This window comes from Simochromis diagramma, unplaced genomic scaffold (assembly GCF_900408965.1).
Source record: "Simochromis diagramma unplaced genomic scaffold, fSimDia1.1 OVJJ01000603.1, whole genome shotgun sequence".
Classification (NCBI taxonomy): Eukaryota; Metazoa; Chordata; class Actinopteri; order Cichliformes; family Cichlidae; genus Simochromis; species Simochromis diagramma.
In genome coordinates this window covers 5,259,243-5,278,484 of record NW_024387414.1, presented here as the reverse complement: position 1 = coordinate 5,278,484, position 19,242 = coordinate 5,259,243, and the positions used below count along the sequence as shown (strand labels likewise).

General features: G+C 39.6%; 1 protein-coding gene across 4 annotated transcripts in view; it reads left to right on the top strand.

Moving 5' to 3' along the window:
• The window catches only part of phkb (phosphorylase kinase, beta), a 98,105-nt gene that overhangs the window by 64,278 nt on the left and 14,585 nt on the right, over nucleotides 1–19,242 (top strand). For all 4 annotated transcript variants that reach the window (XM_040011110.1, XM_040011111.1, XM_040011113.1 and 1 more), the window contains 4 exons: nucleotides 8,239–8,294; nucleotides 11,070–11,163; nucleotides 17,941–18,024; nucleotides 18,847–18,951. In XM_040011110.1, coding sequence (XP_039867044.1) covers nucleotides 8,239–8,294; nucleotides 11,070–11,163; nucleotides 17,941–18,024; nucleotides 18,847–18,951 — 339 coding nt within the window. The remainder of the gene's footprint in view (nucleotides 1–8,238; nucleotides 8,295–11,069; nucleotides 11,164–17,940; nucleotides 18,025–18,846; nucleotides 18,952–19,242) is intronic.

Below are 19,242 nucleotides of genomic sequence, written 5' to 3'. Positions count from 1 at the left end.
TTCCCAAAGTTTGTAATTATGCGTGTACGCTGTTGTCTGTCTTTTGTGTGGACATCTGAGTGGAGCCTGGCACAGCGACTGGGAACATATTTGTGTTTCCAGGGTCATTGTCGGCCTACGTGTGTGCATTAGAACTCATTTAGAATAACGCATGCTGGCAGGATTTGCTAGTTTGTGTTCACGTTTTGTTTTGTTTTTTGCTTTCTTTTAATGACTTGCAAAGGGGATGGAAGGTTAAGGCATTATCTAGAATTGCATTCACACGAAACGGAGAAAGACAAACATTGCGCGCTTAACTCTGAGACAACGTGTCACCGACAGGAGTTTGATTTTCATATGTGGCTGCATGTATATTTCTTTATTCAATGCGGCACTCATTTCATTATGCTCCTCTGCACACGTACAGGGCAGTGGTAATCAGGCCACTTATCTTCCCCAGCCTCCCTGGCTCTTCAGGCATGATATCAAACGGGGCTGCTATGACAAGCCGAGGCTCCTGTAGCTCACACCACGGCTCACCTTTAATATCAATTGATTTTTTTTTCCTTCACTCATAAGGATTTCTCCGGCGGAGGATAATATTTCTGAGCTGAGGAACAATGTATCGCTTTCTCAGTCAGGGCGCCTTTGCAATTATAGTGGCCAGCAGCATGCAATTGAATTCTTCACTTGGTTCTCCTCCGTGGAGGTGACTCCACCCTCCTTCACTCCATCTGTTTTCCTCCCTCTCTCTTTTTGTCGGTCTTTCTCTCTACAGGCCTGCTGGTTTCTTTTTCCGCCACATTGTCAGACCGAAAAACATTTCCCTAAATCAAACTCTCGCCTCATCAACTCCTCTTCCTTCTATTGTGTTCACCTCACATTCTTGTCATGGTCTCATCGTTATTATTACCACTAGATGACCTTTTGCAATGATCCAACTTTAAAAATGTACACAGGAGACATTTCTCTTTCCCAGACGCTGGATTGAAAATGACTTAGCATTACTTTTATGCCCCCACCCCGCCCCACATATTTCTGCTAAAACCCCTGACACTTTGAAATTCTCTCATCAAAATATGAATCTCAGAGCTGCACAGAGACCAACTTCCCGAGGACGATACAGAGCCTGGAGTCATTCGTCTGTGTAGGGGCATGAAAAGAAGGGATTATATTCCATTCAGATAGTTTTTCTTTCTTTTTTTTGGGGTGGTGGATAAATTCCATTGCTTGCTTTTTAACTTTATGGAAGCCTTTGAATGTTTTGTTCCTTTGTGATGTGATGCTCGCTTGAGGCTGCCTCCCTCGTGCTGCGCTTTGCCAGCCGACACACTGGGAGGGATCTGACCTTGAAATAGCGTCACATCATTTGGTTCAGCAGAGGTGTTTTTTTTTTTTGTGTTGTTTTTTTTTTACTCTTAAAGTTTTATATAAATGTTATATAGACTGAGGCTCGAGGAAAACATCGTGTCAATCAATAAATATCCTTATAAGTCACTGTATGTTATAGGCAAATGAAAACAGCTATAAATTCTAGGTTTACATCACCAGAACATTTTTTTTCTCTTTTCAGTCCATCTCCTGCCCACAACTAATATCTTTTGGTTTCAAATATGCCCAACCAGCGACTAAACTGTAGCCCTGTCATAATAAACTGACTCTTTTGGTCAAATTGGGCAGCAAGCTTCTCTAAGTAGGAAGAGAGATTAAAGGGAAGAATAGGAGTGGAAGTTCAGCACACAACATTAATCAGAAATAGTGATGCTTTGTGACAACCCGATTTGCAGCTGTGCAAGTAAATCTGCTACTGCTTCAAGTTATTTCCAGTGTTTGAAAGTAGCTGAGTTTTGATTGTGTTACTGACAGGAGTGTGTTGACAGAAACCTCTGAGATTTGTGAAAAGCTGTTTGTTTGTAGCCGATTCACTTCTGACTTGTGAGACAACCTGAGTGACAGCAAGACTGAGAGGAATGAAAACCAGTAGTGAGAATGTCAGAATCCACAGAGGTGGCAGAAAAAACAAGGAACAGAAAGAAGCAGCGATAAAAAAAAAGTTACAATAATGAAGGAGAGAAGAAATGGTAAATGGTAAATGGTCTGTATTTGTATAACGCTTTGCTTGGTCCTAAGGACCCCAAAGCGCTTACACTATACCACACATTCACACACTGGTGATGGCAAGCTACAGTGTAGCCACAGCTGCCCTGGGGCGCACTGACAGAGGCAAGGCTGCCGGACACTGGCGCCACCGGGCCCTCTGACCACCACCAGTAGGCAATAGGTGAAGTGTCTTGCCCAAGGACACAACAACCGAGACTGTCAGAGCCGGGGCTCGAACCGGCAACCTTCCGATTACAAGACGAACTGCCAACTCTTGAGCCACAACAATGAATCAGAATGAAGGAAGAAAGGGTAGGAGGAAAAAGTGCAGAGTTGGAAAAGAAAGAATGGGGAATTGGAAGGCAAACAGCAGAAATGGAGGAGCTATATGAGAAAGATGGAATAAATAGAAGGAAGAAAAGAAAGGTCAAGGAAGGCTCCTTGACCTTTTTATTTTATTTTCTTCTTTCCTATCTTATTCCAAAGGAATAAGATACGGAACACTGGAAGGATGGGAAAAACAGAGCTCCAAAGAAAGGAAAAACAGATGGAGAGCAAAACATCGAGATTGAATTATGCAAGGTAAAAATCAGTGGAAATAGGAAAAACACTAAAGACAGGAAGAAAGATTTGAATGGAGGACGCAAAGAAAAGGCAAATGGATGTAAAGACAGAAGGAAGGAAGAACAGAAGCAGAAGAGAAATACGGAAATTCAGAAAAAAAAGACTAGAAGTAAGGAGAAGTAGAATGATACAAAAAATGAAATAAAGTAGAAATATAAGCAGGATGAAATAAAAGACTGAAAAGTACCAAAGAAAAAATGAAAAGATGGGAAAGAATGAAGATGGGAAAGAAAGTAAAAAGTGAAAGATCTGAGATGCACTTTTCATCTTGTGTCACAACTCAGTGCTTTTAATTTTGGGGAAAAAGTCAAATGAAGCGGAGCTGAAATTCATTTCTATTCTGCGGGGACTCACAGCAGCGCTCTCTGGCAAATGGCTTTTCACTTTGTCAAATTTAGCGAGGCCGTATCTCTGAGGGGCAGCACGCAGCAGCCAGGCCTGCTGCAGACTACTGCCAGTCCACCCGGCAGCTGAAGATATACTATAGCACTTAACAGCATGTTCCATTTCAGCACTTCTTTATTTCCCTTTTACCACTTCCTTGTCTGCGTGCATTGTGGTTTCATGCTGTCTTTAACAGCCAGGTTGTGCATTTTTCTGGAATCCACCTCAGTATCGTAATCTGTAACTTTTCATCTGTATTTTATAATGACAAGTATCCAACAGCAGTATAGGCTGTAGCCACTTTCAAGCAGCTTATGTAGAGTATTTCTGAAAATCCTTCCCATGCAGTATATGTATCTCTCCTCAGTCTTTCTAGGATTCTGTGTCTACTCTTTTGTGGAGTTATTTATTCTAATTTGTTTGGCTTGTGTGACAGATGTGTGCCATCTCTATTTACTAATGCGCCTCTTTCATTAGTGATTGTGTGTTTATCAGTCCACACACAGGTAAACAAAACTGTGTGTTCTTTCTGTCACAGCGAAGTGCCTGAGGTTGTTCTATTCATTCTATACACACATTTGAAATAGACAGTATTATTAGACAGAAACAAAACAAACAAGCTCCCTGACTGTGTCCCTCCTCTCCCGGAGTTTTTTTTAAGCACTTTTATATTCCAGTTCCCTGTTTGTTTTACCTTTTTTCCCCCCCCCAATAGTATGCTTCCTCTGTAGAAGCAGTCCAATTTTTCTGAAGCGCGAGCATCTGCAGTTCAAATAGGTCGAGAAATTCGACTATGAATGCATTACTTCTTGTTTATCTCATTTTGGAAACCATTATTTGAAACACTACTTACTTGAGGTTTTTTGGGGTTGGAGGGAAATACACCCCGAAAACCTAAATACTAGGTTCATTTAGCTAGTGTAGCAAAAGTGTGCACTACACAGTAATTCTTGTGAGTTTAGTGATTTTTGATTGACTGTTTATTAAGCCTCAATAAATGCAACTCGATTAAGCCCAACCAAATTGAGCTGAGTTCTCCAAATGGGAACATTCATTTCTATATTTAGAAGTGGTCGGCCAGTGTTTGTAATTACTGTCCAACTAGAATGCTGTAAAGTTTCTTTGCTAACAACAGACATCACTGATGGTCGAAATTGCCTTTTTTTTTAAGCACTACACCTCTAAGGCATCTCGAGTAAATATTGAGGACTTCACTGCATTGTTTTAGCTTTCATCTACTTAATTCATGAATAAAATAATCACATTTCCATATCAATTCAGTTGAGGAACTTGGAGGCACTCCAGCGGTATTCAAATGATTTAATTAATCATTGCTATCCAGATGCCTCCGCTGATGATATATTCTTGGTTTCCGTTTCTATTTACTCCTAAATCTTAGTCCATGACTTCTCCAGTGGTAACTCAGAGTTTTCTGCCACTGCCCACTTGCCCTCTTGTAAACAGTATTTAAGTATTCTGTGATCTGGCCTGCTGAGCTGGATTTCCCTCTGGCACAACATGTTTGACATCGTGTTGTTATGCATTTATAAGAATACAGCAATATTATAAGAGTGCTTAAATTTGGCATGGGAAACGTATACTGCTGTGAACTAGAGGGCATGTGCAGATCCTGCTGCTCTCTGCTGCTCTCTTCGTAAATAAGTCTTCATAAAGTCACAGCAATTTATAACTTTAAAATATCTTAGTGTTTAAGAATTAATACAAGTCTACCTTTACACTGCTCTTGCATTCTTAGCAATTTGTTTATGCATCCAGTTGATAAAATGATATTAACTATTTACTTGGGGCACTGTTTGAATTTGCCTCATCAAAGTGCATTTGAACTTAACTCTCCTATTTAGATTTATTTGCCACTAGCGCGCAGCTCTTAAGCTGCTACTAGACTCAACAGCTAACATCAGCTAATTTTACCTTTTTTTTTTTTTTTTTTTTTTTTTTTTTTTTATCGCCAAGAGATCCCTAGGCAAATTGTGGGCGCAACAACGTGTTTCTACTAACCAGTACAATCAGCACCAAAGACTGCAACCAGTACCAAAAACCTTACCACAGCTTAGAGCAACCATGAACAAAGTGAAGAGATTTTATTGGGCAGTCTGCTTCATAATCTGGAGTAGTGAGGTGCTGGAGCCTATACTAGTTAGTTTCCAATATTTTTGCTGTAAAATGAAAATATTTGTTGTAGTCATTGGTCTTTATTTTATTATAGCATATAGGCCACACTGAGTTTTTGGAAGTATAAATTTGAAGTTTCTGAGTTATCCAAACATCTCTGACTGGAGGACATGGTAGGGCAAATTGTCTTATGCATGGTAATTCTATTTTCTGGTTGCTTTGTCGGAGTAAATTTACCTCAGTTTGATTGATTATATGCAATCCTTAAGCTGTTAACAGCTGAATCCTTAATGCTGGCACAACGGAGGAGTGTCCGCTTGGATACAGTGCACTGTACTATATACTCATGCTGAGTAGTTCCAGCAGTTATTTTATGTTGAAGCAATGCAGCTCACGTTTCATGTCCCCTTTCATGTTTCCAGTAGAGTTACCTGGGACAAGCTAAGCGAACTTGTGGTATTCGTGGGTATGTAATATGTGGGTTTAATTGTGTAATTGGAGGCACTGTGGTACAAGAAAGAGTTCTTTTTTCCAATCAAGCAAAATTATATTCAAATGCGTGTCTAAAAACAATGTGAGGCTGGATTAAGGCAGCCTACCTGTTTTCATCAAATCTGCCTCAGTAAACACATTCTGAAATATCGTCTCTGAACTTCTTATTGTACTGAGTAGTTAAAGTTTGAGAATTTATTTGCTCATAGGTTTAAATGCAGCCCATTCTTTTTCTTCCGTCTTCTTTTTCCATTTATTTATCTAAAATCAAATTCCCTGAAGTATCGTAAAGGACTTTGGACTCTTAGATCTGTGCAGGTCTAACCACTGGGTATACCCACGGTCCAGTATGGTTTGTTAACTACCTTCTAGAGCCCCTGTGGAGAAACCACACGTCTTTTTTTTTCTCCCCACACTCGCCTCAGCCTTGAAAGCATTCCGGTCACACTACATTGATGTTTTCAGGGTTCCTCTGAAAGGTTGTTTAAAGAAACATTTGAAGACTCATCTCATTTTCCTCGCTGCAGTTGCATAGTCGTGTGTCGACTATGAAAGAAAGCGAGCGGGAGTACATATCTGCTGCGTCTCCATTATACATTTCAACATCGTCTCCTTTGCCAAATGAGTCCTTTGTCAGCTCAGAGAGCAGCGCTAATGAGAGAGTTGCATTGCAGCATTTTAGAACCCATTGCTCCCCTATTAATCTGGAGAGATTTGTGTTCAGGCGTATTTTTTTTTTTTTCTACTCAGCCGCCCCCATCTCTCCCTCTGCTCTCTGATTGACGATAACGAGGTGGTTGGCTAAAACCAGCTCTTATCGACAAAACAAAATGGCTCCCAGCCGTGTGTGTGTGTGTGTGTGTGTGTGTGAGAATGCCTACTTGTGTGTTGGTTTCCCTGGCTCTGCATTCTCTCCCTGACGATGATTCTGAGCATCAACACATACTGGCACGGTGCTCATGCTGCCATGTTCTGCTGCATGTGTGTATTAGTGTGTAACCGTTTTAGTGCGAGTATCATCACAATGAGAACGAGATGAAAGGCCGGTTCGTCTGTGAGTCACAAGATGCTGCCTGCTTCCTAAATGGCCCCGAATAGTCGATGTACAATAAAGATGATCAGCTCCACTTACAATTGGTTTGTGCGCATAGAAATTACAATCGTGAAAATGAATTCTGCAAATAAAGAATGAAAAGATGAAAGACACTGAAGGATACACAGAGAGAGAAGCCTATATACAGATGAAGATGCATACAGTCAACTATTGGATAAAATAAAGCAATGGAGAAAAACTGATTTGCAAACATATGAATACATAGAAACCCGTCATGTGTTAAAGTACTGGAAAAGACATGTAAAGGTGAACTTTGATATGAAAGAATACTGTCACGAAGACCTGTAAATGCATAATAAATTTAAATAAAATTACTGGCAAATGCAAAGCAAAGTTACAAAAGCCTTTCAAAAGTCTCTTCTTGTGCTGTGGAAGATAATGAGTACAGATTTAAACTGTCAACATTTTTTGTGCCTTTATGCCTTTTTTTGTAGTATATAGGTTCTCCACAAAAGACAATTTGTACGTCTCTTCAGTCACTTTTTTTCTTTTATTATTGTTGTTGATGTCAACATGACTGACACGTTTCTGTGTTCTGGTCAGGTTGGCAGTGTGTATCTTCATGCTGTCTATGAAAAGGATTAATATAATGGAGATGAAGAATACTACGATGCTGTTAACTTTGCTGATGAACTGATTTGTATTAGTGCTTTAGGATATGTTTTGTTTTTCTTTTATGTATATTCCCCCAAAACCCTCAGTTTGATATTTAACATAAAAATGTTTCCTAAAACAAACTTTGGATTATAGTTTCTGACAGATGTTAGTATGTATGACTCTGGTGCTGTGGATTCAGCTGTGGATTAATTCACATCTGCGTACATTAGTGAGTCTTACAGCAGGCAGTCGCACGTGGGATGGGACAAAACTTGATGGTGTTTGTGCAGTGAGAAAATCGAATGCCTCTGTTCCACTACTGTGTCCATTTAATGTAATTTCATTTCACCATATGGGTACTTAAGCAGAGAAAACATTAGTGTAATAACATTACATTTCTCTAATCTTTACTCCCTTTTCCCCCCATTTACATCGCTCTCAACCTTCATAATTACATTGCACTTTCATCTCAGACAGGTACCCCTGTATCATTTTTTTTCTTTTTCAGTTGAATTGTTTGAGATTAGAAGTAGCAATAACACAGGTTATTGTTTTTCTTCTATGCAACCGAGGTAAATTTCGATTATAGCCACTTTCCTCTCAGTTTTCCAGTTTTCTTCTTTGTTGATTGATGTTAAATTGCAAGGCTCACCAATGCCAGAAAGTAAATTTAAAAAATATCTTAAACAGTAAAGAACAAATAGTTGGATTTGTCAGACAGGACATTTTTTTTCACGTTTGTGTCTGGTTATTCATTAGCAACCTGTAGGCAAAAGTAGTCTTCACGTAAATCTCTCTGTTTTTCTCTTTCACAGGGCCCCATAGAGAATGACATTGTGATTCACGTGGCCCTGATAGCTGAGAGCCAGAGGTAATTTTTGTGTGTGAGTGTGTCTGTGTGTGTATATATATATGTGTGTGTGTGTCTCTCTTAATGTGTTGCAGACCATAAAGGGAGGTTATTTTCCGCTGCTCACTCCTAGTCAACTCTGTCAGTGCCGTAATTGTGGTGAGCTCATAAAGCTGGAGCTCAGGCTGACCTTTGCCTCATCTGTCATTCTTCTCATTGTCTGTGTGTGTGTGTCTGTGTGAGTACACATGTGCCTGTGTAAGCACACTTAAATACATGTGTGGCGTGTGGGTATGTGTGTTAAACAGGGTCAAGTGACTCTGTGAAGCTTGTTAACCTGTAGCTCCAATTACTGCTGCTTGCAAGTCCCCATCAGGACTCCTGCATCATCTTCAACTTGTCTCCTGTATATACTGTGTCTCAGTAAAGCTCATTAGTAACATTTCGATACATGAATAATTTGCGTCTAGTTTTATATTTACAACAGTCATTCTACATTTGTTCTGATTTAAAGAGAATGAATCTAGAGACATAATATTTATTACCATTCATTAGATTTCACTTGACTCAGCCACAGCTTTAACACCTATAAATTCACAAGGCTGTAGATTTTAAAACATCAATCTGTGGGGAAAGTTTTACAGGTCAACAGATTTTCAACATGATTTTATAGCTGCAGAGCCGTAAAACATATTCAGCTTTTAAATAGTTTGTGTGTGTGTGTGTGTGTGTGTGTGTGTGTGTGTGTGTGTGTGTGTGTGTGTGTGTGTGTGACTGATAAATATATATATATATAAATGTGGAAATTGGCCACAAATGACAAGTAAAATCTCTCTTATTTAAAACTCAAACATTGCAGTGTCTGCTGTTGTGTTTGTTGACAACCTCCCTGAACCTTTAAGATGCGCTTGGAGTCTGGCAACAGATTTCAATTCAATTCAATTTTATCTATATAGTGCCAAATCACAACAGCAGTCGCCTCAAGGCGCTTAATATTGTACAGTAGATTGTACAATAATAGATACAGAGAAAAACCCAACAATCAAATGACCCCCTATGAGCAAGCACTTTGGCGACAGTGGGAAGGAAAAACTCCCTTTTAACAGGAAGAAACCTCCGGCAGAACCAGGCTCAGGGAGGGGCGGGGCCATCTGCTGCGAGTGGTTGGGGTGAGAAGGAAGACAGGATAAAAGACATGCTGTGGAAGAGAGACAGAGATTAATAACAGATATGATTCAATGCAGAGAGGTCTGTTAATACATAGTGAGTGAGAAAGGTGACTGGCAAGGAAAAACTCAATGCATCATGGGAATCCCCACAGAAGAGGGGCCTGAAAACTGAAGGCTCTGCCTCCCATTCTACTTTTAAATACTCTAGGAACAAGTGTTCTAATAGGGTGATATGGTACTACAAGGTCATTAAGATAAGATGGGGCCTGATTATTTATGTGAGGAGCAGGATTTTGAATTCAATTCTGGATTTAACAGGAAGCCAATGAAGGGAAGCCAAAACAGGAGAAATCTGCTCTCTCTTTCTAGTCCCTGTCAGGACTCTTGCTGCAGCATTTTGGATTTAAGGAAGGTTTTTTTTTTTTTTTTAAATGAATAATTTTACTGTCAACAAAATCATTTGTAAGCGGAATTGATTTAAAAAAAGCGGCCATTTACTTGGCCAGAATTTGCTGGCCAGTATCAGACAGACCGATGCTAAAAGAAGTCTCTAAGAACCTCAAATTGGAATTGGAAATGGAATCTGCAGGCTACTTTTGCAGCTGTTGGAAGTACACGTGTCAACAATCAGAAGAGAGATTGCATAAATTTGACCTGCATGTGGATGTGCCAGGAAAAAGGGCTTCACAGTCCAAAAAAGAAAATTAGAGCAAAACAGCAGTTTTGCTGTAGACCAGACCTTTTAGAATAATTTACTTTGGCCTGAATGAAGCATAGTGAACAGTAGACACATTTGGCAGCGATTAAACACAGCTTTCTGGAGAAAACCATCATACCAGCTGTGAAGGATGGCGATGGAAATTTTTTGGTTTGAAGGAGGCAGTACATCCATGAAAAACCCCGAACCCTATGTAACAAAACCTTTGCTTGAAAAAGTGGTCAGAAATGCCAACAAGCTTGTGTCGGAGGCTGGTGGACAAACGCTTATGTAGTCACCAAGTTACTTCTGCTAAAGGAGGTAATGCAGGCTTCTGAGACCAAGGATGTAGTTACTTGTTACTCATTTTGAGAACAAAAGACATGCAGACAAGATCCCATTAATGATTAATAAATCATTCAACAGTTACCCATGACCACACAAATTGAAGCAGGCCCATTATAGTCAGCATATCTCAGCAGCTTAGAGAGCAAGGAATATAAATGATGATGCTAGTTATGACCGTCCAACCGTTTTTTTTAAAACTTACAGTGGTGAATTTCAGTTGAATGGCACTGTGCTAGATGGCCTCCAACAGTTTAAGTGAAGTGAGGACAGGATTAGATTACAGCATCTCTCCATCTATTCTTAAAATAAGAAAAATGATAATAATAAGGTGAATCATGGGTATAGTTTTTTTCTTCTTTTGAAGGAGAAACGAGTTCCATTTTTTTGTTTAGTCATAGTCTTTTAATCATATATTTGAATAGATATCCTGCTGTCCAGTTAGATTTCCAGCTTTTTGTGTCTCTCAGCATATCAGGGTTTTTCATATGTATTTTTCAAGAAAAGGTCTGTGGGAGGGACTGGTGGGGCTGATGGAGATGGCATGAATTTAATATTGTATGTTTTTTCTCTATGTGGTTGTAGACTGCAAGTGTTTTTGAATACCTATGGTATTCAGACCCAGACACCCCAGCAAGTGGAGCCCATCCAGATCTGGCCCCAAAAGGAACTGGTCAAGGTAAAGCTTGTTGGTCACATGTTGGTTAGAGCGTTTTTAAAATCATACACCTCTTTGACCTGTGTTTATGTTCTCCTCTTGTGTAGTTCAGAATGTTTGAGGTGTTCTCATTCCTATTAGATGTCCACTGGAAAAATGACAACAGTCAGAAAAGAGGTTTTAACAACTAATCAAGTAACAAACTGAAAACAACATACAGGTACTTGAAAATACACTTTTTCAGTGAGGCTTCCTGTTGGTTTTTTGTCTAGTTGTGTAGTGGTGATGTCAGGGAAACTATTACAACTAAACTATTAGAAACCAAAAAAAGGTTCCTTAACAAAAACTTGGATGTGGTATTTAATATCATGTGGTATTAGTGGTAATTCAGCACTCACATGGTGCATATGTCAGTCCAGAAGTGGGCTCTTCATAACGTGATTTGTTTTTCCCTCCTTCATTATGAGGCAGTTGGTTGAAGACAAACTAACTACTGCCCACAGAAGTAACTAATTAACTAAAATCCACAATGAGTCTAAAATTCTACAGTCTAGCCAGGTACATTTGCAATTCTGTATGATTAGACAGTTGCTGTTTGAGTGACGGATTTTACCAACGTTAAACTTGAAATGTAACTGATTGCAGATCCTTTGGAGGTTAGCGGTTAGCACAGTTAGCGCCAGTGACTTGTCCTTGAGTTACGGGCTTTTCCTCTTCTTCAAATAAGAAAGCCCGGCCCTGTTTGCTTTGAATGATTGGAAGAAAATGTGAGGGAGGAAGACTGTGATAGACTATTGAAGCCACCCCACCACCAACACAACTACACAGATCAATCTTGCAGTGAGCCAGATTACATTTCAGCAGTCATCTATCAATACCCCAATACGTCTTGGCTCAGTCAGTCCATCTGCTTGTCAGTCCAGGATTTCCTGCTCTTAAGATTTTCCTCTCGATTGTCCCATCAGTCACAGCGGGGCTGCAGAGTAGTTGAAGTGACTTATTAGTTGAGCAGTCATTGTTCACATTGATTGATCAGCATAATGGTGTAGCTTTCACTGTGGCAAACTAGAGATGCATTGAGCAGAGCTGTCTCCAAATTTGGTTTCAGAACAGTATGTTAGATGGGTCAAAAATTTTGAATTGGTTTCACTATAAGCTGTTTCAATCTCCCATTTAAATATTTAAAGATAAACACAACCCTTAAAAAGCCTTTTCATCAGCATTATGAGACTAGGTCAAGTGATGAACGATAAAACCCCCAATAATAATAAGTCAGTTAGTGGTTCAGCTACATTTTTTTAATTATAAGCCACTAGAACTATTCCTTTCTTCAGTTTACCTCAGTGTAATTCTTATCTGATCTGATCTAGGTACATTCTCAATGCAAAGTGATATTTTATAGAATAAAATGATAATGAATCTTTCTGTGTAAAAGGATTGTTTTTAAAAAAAAAAGGTAACTTTGATTTCAGCAGTAATCCTGCTCTTATGAATCAAACAAGCATGTTGTGAAAATGAAAGTCCAAATCCTGTGTGATGTAAAAACTCCCTGATGTCATCTTCAGTATAAATCAGCTTTTACTACAAAAGGGGTTGAGGTTCAATGGCTTTTAATTAAATCTGAATTCACCAGTGAATCTGCTCAGCAAATCTAAATCCCTTCAAACCTTAACTTTCATAACTTTAAGCAACAAAAGTCATAAAACTCTTGCTATTTAAAGAGCAAAATTAATATACTGATTGTGAGATGGTCTAGCTTATGCTCAGTGTCTAGAATTTTTATTTATTTATATATTTTTAAACACAGAAGAAAAGCAAGTAGCAGATTGTTATTCAAAACAAGGAACTGAGCCCTTTACATGGAAATATTCCTGTAAGATACAGATGAGATGGAAGGAAAGTGAAGCCGTTGTCACTTGCTTGAGTAGCAAGTTCAGCACAAGTTGCTATTTTCATTCCGTCCACTCTGCTCCTTTCATCTTTTGCAGATTACACTATTTGTACTGTCATATTTATGACACCAAGCACTACCTCCCTAGCAACTTGTGCTTCAGTCCCATAATATCCGTCACTCAAATCCTTGTCTCTCCACTGGATACTGTTCCTCATCTGCATGTCTGTTGTTTGAAGTCTACCAACTCTGTGTTGTCTGTCTTTCCTCTGTCATATCCATCACTCAGTCACTCCCTAGTTGCTGGTGCTCATCTGTCATGTCGGTTACTTGGCGTTTATCCTCCACGCCACATTCTGTAAACAGCCATTTTCTCCTATCATGTCATCTCTTTGAGCTCTGTAGTCATGGGCCTTTTTGCTTTTCGTCCCTCCATCACAATATTCGTCACATTTGAATCCGTAACCCGAGTCTCCACCCTAGGCCCATATCCTGCCCCGCCCCCCATTATGTCCGTTACACCAAACAACTCTCCCCTCCAGGTCTATCATCTGCCTTTGAACTGTCATACCTGTTACTTTTTCCTTCTCTCCCTTCTGCCTCATTCTGCTGCACCGCTCAGCCTCTCAGATGGATATGCAATTGTGAGTCAGAGCGGGCACTGTGCTGAATATTAAATCTGAAGCCCAGACAGACATTTCTTCCTCGACAGAATCTGTTTATCTCCGAGTCATCACCATCTCTGGTGCTGCGGGCTGCATTTGCTCACCTCACCTCGTTTCTTGCGGCCATTTGATTGTGTTGACAACAGCTGCCTGTCGATGGGAGAGTGGCAATTACATTTGAAATGTGTTATTCCCACCCATGCACCCTTAAGCTGATCCTCTTTCATGTCACTGCTTTCTCCAAAAATAGCCTTCCTTTTAGCCGTTTCATATCTGATTGTCATCGCCGATTTCACTAAGGGTGGCAATTTGTTTGATGAGACTACTCTTGAATTTTTTCCAGCTTGTGAAGCCTTCCAAATAAGATCCCAATGAGGCTCTTAAAGGTCATTAAAAATACATTTTGTTGTTTTGGGGGTGGGGATGACACTTTGCGTCAAACACATGTCTCGATAGAGACCTAAAAACTAAACTGCAGTGTGCTCATGCTTGTTCAGTTTTAAAGCCTATAGAAAGCAACCTTCTTCCCACAGTTACTCCTCCTTTTACAGCATGTACGGAAATGCAGCGGAGGAAAAAAAGGCATTGAATCATAAGCTGTTGTATGCATTCCCCAGTAGCTTTGACCTGTTGTCTTTATGAAGGCTCTGTAATCTATGATCTAGAAGACCAAAACTCTCCGGCGAGTGAGTAAAAATGGACAAAAATATAAAATCGAAAATCTGCTTGTGATAGCTTATCCATTTCTCTTTGTAAATCTACACTGAAAAAGTGTTGGTCAATGTAAAGAGGGTTTTTTTTGTTTTCTTTATTAATTGCTAATCAATTCTAGTTTAAAAGATGGGTGTTTAAAATCTGCCCTGCTTTAATTTCAATGTTTATGGAAGCTTAGCTTGAATATTTTTTTCAAATATGCTGATTAAGATTTCACTATTTTTAGTGCAAAAATGCTTTTTGTGTCATTACTTCGACCATAACTCAGTGAAAAATAATATTTCCAAGGGACTTTTGGGCAAGATGTGGAGACTACCCATGTCATCGCGGACATTATTTCGAGCTGTTCTGCAACCTGTAAGCTTAATTTAAGTCTCTCTGCTTGTCAGCAACTACAGCAAAAATAAATCTTTTGTGAGCATTGACTTCAGCAATTAAATGTACACTGTGCAGGGCACCAAACCAGCAATAGTAAAATATGCAGAAAAACTCCTGTCTGAGCACCTGTCGAAATGAGGAGTATATCTATGCCGAAGAAAAAGTTTTGTAAGCAAATAATTGCTCATCCTCACACTTACCCACAGAAGAAATGCGAAATACAGCTTTTTGTTACATTTTCCACATGTCAGTCTTGCTGTTTGCGCTTCGGTCAGTGGAAATGCGAGAGAATGAAAGGATGCTTTGATAGGCTGCCTGCGTGTTGTTGTTCGTCATTGGTATTCTGCACACAGGAAGAACTGGGTGCAGAGGTTCCTCCACCCTCCTTTGGGTTTTCTCCTCCAGGTCTTATCTTTGCCTGTTATGGCAATAGTTTGCAAAGTCAGTCAATCTTTAATTAACATTTTTCTACTTTATAAATAAGCATATATGTATGAAACTTTACTTTTTCCCTCTTTTTAACATAATTTTGTATCATTTAGTATTAAATGCTAGCGTTTCAGAGCAGTGAGGAACCACATAGGAGTGGCAGAGCACCACCTTTTGGAGGATGTTGTGTATTGCAATTAGGATGTGTTGTAATGCAGCAGGGAAAGCTTGATAGGCAGATTTCCTGCTCTGATATTTGAGTCTTTGTGTACTGATGCTGCATGATGATAGAACTCAGAACGTGTTTAAATTTCATGCTCATATGTTGTTCATAGGAAATGAGCACTTCTGGTTTCATACTCAGCCACGTACAAAAGAGAAATGTAATACTGCAAACACAGATTTCTCTCTCTCCCTCACACATAAATGATAAGTTGTGGTGACTGTGTCACACCACTGGGCTTCGATCCAGCAGCGGCAAAAAATCAATGTCCACCTTCTTTTTTCTTTGCATCTTTGCATCAGTGGATTTTGTCAGCAGGCAACTCAGTGGTAAGAAGCTTTTATCTAAAACACCAAAGAAATGCTTGGGAAGCTGAAAGGCTGGAGCTCCTGTATTCTCTCTCCTGTCGTGTGTAAATGCATTTCAGAGATGGCTGAGGGGGAGGCCGTGACCTTTTTCCTCAGTTCTGTTTTGACAAACTGTAGAGCCTTTTGGATATAATAATAAGTTATTACCTGCAAACTCATGAGTTTTTTTTTTACTCATCCATCTTGGTTTTACTTGCTAGTTGTTTATAGATCTGGGTTTTCCAGTTCCATAATTAGTGCAAAATGCGTAATAATGCTGTTCGTTCAAGCTTTTGTTAGCCTATGTGTATATTATATCTTCAGACTTGACTTACAAGTCTTAATCAGTTCACCAATTAAATGTGATATTTGACCTCTGCCTGTCTTCATCAGCCAAACCATGTTGGAATTGAGAATTAATATCAAGCTCTCTTCCGGCCTCTGTGCACCAGACATACTCGCACTGCTGATGTTAACATTTTTCATCTCATAAATTTGTTCTGCACTAAAGAACTGACTCAGGATTTTCACCTTGCGACTGAAGGACCAGACTGAGCCTTGAAACTTGACTTGTGACTTTATTAAAGTCAGCACAGTACTTCTTCTGTAGAGCTGGAAGAGATGGAATTACAGTGTGAAGAGATTACACATTGACCAGACAGAAAACACCTACTCTCAAAAAAAAGGACCCCTTTCATTCTCCAATCTATATCAATCTTGGATGTGAACATAGAACTGGATCATTTTATTGAGTGGAGCTGTGATGATTTACCCAAAGGGGGAAAAACATCTATCCGAGAAGAAGTTTTGAATGTCTTTTAAAAGAATAATTTTAAATATTTTCACTTTAGTTTAATTTGTAAAGAAACAAGGTCATATTTTGTAGTTCAGTGCAAAGAAAAAAAGCTGATAGATGTTTCAATTCAAATCTAAATCCCTTCAAACCTTAATATGTTATGGTATTTCATGAGATGGAGAATGGTCAAAATCTAAGCAGTGAAGATACTAATTTTTCCTGTTTTATGTGTTAGTCTTCAATAATGCTTAATCCTACATATCCCATAGCATAAACAAAAAGTGTCCATCCCATTCAAGTATTCGCCTGGTTTGTAACACAATCTTCATTCTAAGAAGTTACTGTTTTCATGGGCTAAATACAACTCTTCAAAAAGGCCTTTGTAACATTGAGCCACAACATTAAAACTAGTGATGGGTAAAATAAATAAATTATATACCCACCAACAGCACAATTCTCCTATGGCAGTGGCACTGAACTTTCTCGCAACTTCAAGAACCAAACTGCTCCCAGCAACAGGCAATATTTCCAAAGCCACATCACTCGCTAACTTAATTATTTTTTAGAAAGGCAGATTATGGCAGAGGAATCCTTCAACCAGTCGAGAGCCAGTGCTAATTAGCTAGCTATCTACAACTGATAAAATCTTTTGGTTGCTGTCATGTCAGCCAACAAATCCCAACAGTGTGAAATTGAAGACCAACTGTTATAAAAATTAATCAAAGCTTTGGATAGATCTGCCGCTGTTAACATCATAACTTGTGTATATGTGTCACGTAACAACAGAGAGATTGACAGGCTTTGCAACCCAGATCACCAAATACGAGAATAAATCATTTTTGGGAACTATCACGCCAAAAGATGTTGTTGAGAACTCAGCGTGATGTCAGTGTCTCTTCTCGTGGGCCCCTGCACTGCATTACAACGGTGTTATCAGCTCTCGCTCCCATGGGTATACTTGGGTCCGCTAAGCATGCTGCTGATGGTGGCACGGGGACCTTTCATTATCGCCACGTCTCATAGCTTTACACAGAGCTACTATCAGTAGGTGGTTCTGCCATATGGAGGTAATTTCAGCTTATGAGTTGCAACAACAAAAAATGTCCCAGTGGGACAGACAGATATTGGACCCACGCTTTCATTTAAATGGTGAATAGAACTGTGCTGCATGACATTTTAAATCAAATGTGGTATTTTCAGTCACCAATTTGATCGCAGGGACTGCAGATAAAGATGTAGGTTGTAGCTTATGTGAAATCAGAGAGTTTAGCAGGAAGATTTTTCCAGAGTTTAGTTTACTGATAAGGTGTTAGTTTATGTCTCTGTATAATGTGTGTGTGTTTGTCTTTCTGCAGGCGTACCGTTTCCTTGCCTTCAATAAAAAGCTGGGGTTGAGTGGACGCCCAGAGAGGCCAGTGGGCTGCATTGGGACCTGCAAGGTATTTGAATATGCACACACGTACCCACAGTGATGTAAGTACATCTCAATACATGTGCTTACTGTACATATGTGCTCCATGAGACTTTGCACAGGTCATGGGTGACCACTAACAAACCTCCCACATATTGATCCACATAAATATTCCAGAGCTTCGCAATATGGCAAAAATTATTCAGCTCCACGAGTGCTTTCCTTCTTTATTCATACACTATGCATCAGTGAACGCTGAGGTTTTGCGTAGTCTCAGGAGTTATTGCATTTTAATGTGCTAAGTTGCTGTCCAGCAGCCTGCGTGCTTTGTCCGGGTATGTGCATGTTGTGTAGCTGTTACATATTAGCATTTCTAATGTCCATGTTTGCGTGGCGTTAATGTTTCTTGCTGGTGTTGTTTGCGGTTTCTTGCAAATGAAGAACATAGTACAACTAAATAAGTTGAGCTATAACAGCCTCCTCAAACAAAAGCATTGCCAAACAAATGAATCATGTCTCCCAACGCATTGCTAAGACAATATAATAATGGAACATTTATGGGGAAGATGGCTGACTGCCAGAGGACATTATCATTATCAGTGTGTGTGCCCCTGTGAAAATCTGTATGTGTGAAAAGGAGCTTTCTACCAGTTGTGTGAATGTGCTGCATCAGTGTGTGTTATCAAGAGTGATTGTGTAACTCCTGTGTGCCCCCTCTGTCTTAGGATTGATGGCATGTTTTATACGCTATCCAGAATAATGTATATGTGGCTTCTTGTGAGCTATCCGTCTTCTAATGCAGCTGTTTGTGTGTGCGCGTGTGTGCGCGCGCGTGCTCGTTTCCCTCTAGATTTATCGTATCCTGGGCAAGACGGTGGTGTGTTACCCAATAGTGTTTGATCTAAGTGACTTCTACTTGTCCCAAGATGTTATGCTGCTGATTGATGACATTAAGGTAAGTCAGAGTCACATTATGGAGCTTACCAATGTCACGAGTCCACAACTTACAAGATTTTATGTGCTTACACAACTTAAATAACTGAGATATATTCAGCTTGTCTGGTTTAAAGAGTCTGTTTTTCAAAAAAGGCAAGAAATCTGTAATTTAATGTGATTTCTTACTGCTTTCACTTGGCCCAATAGAAAAGGCACACGCTGTCATAGACTGCTTAATGCTAGGACTGATAGTGGCTTTGCCAGTGATAACTGTTTAGGCTTGATAAAAATCATTTTTGGTCACGCCACT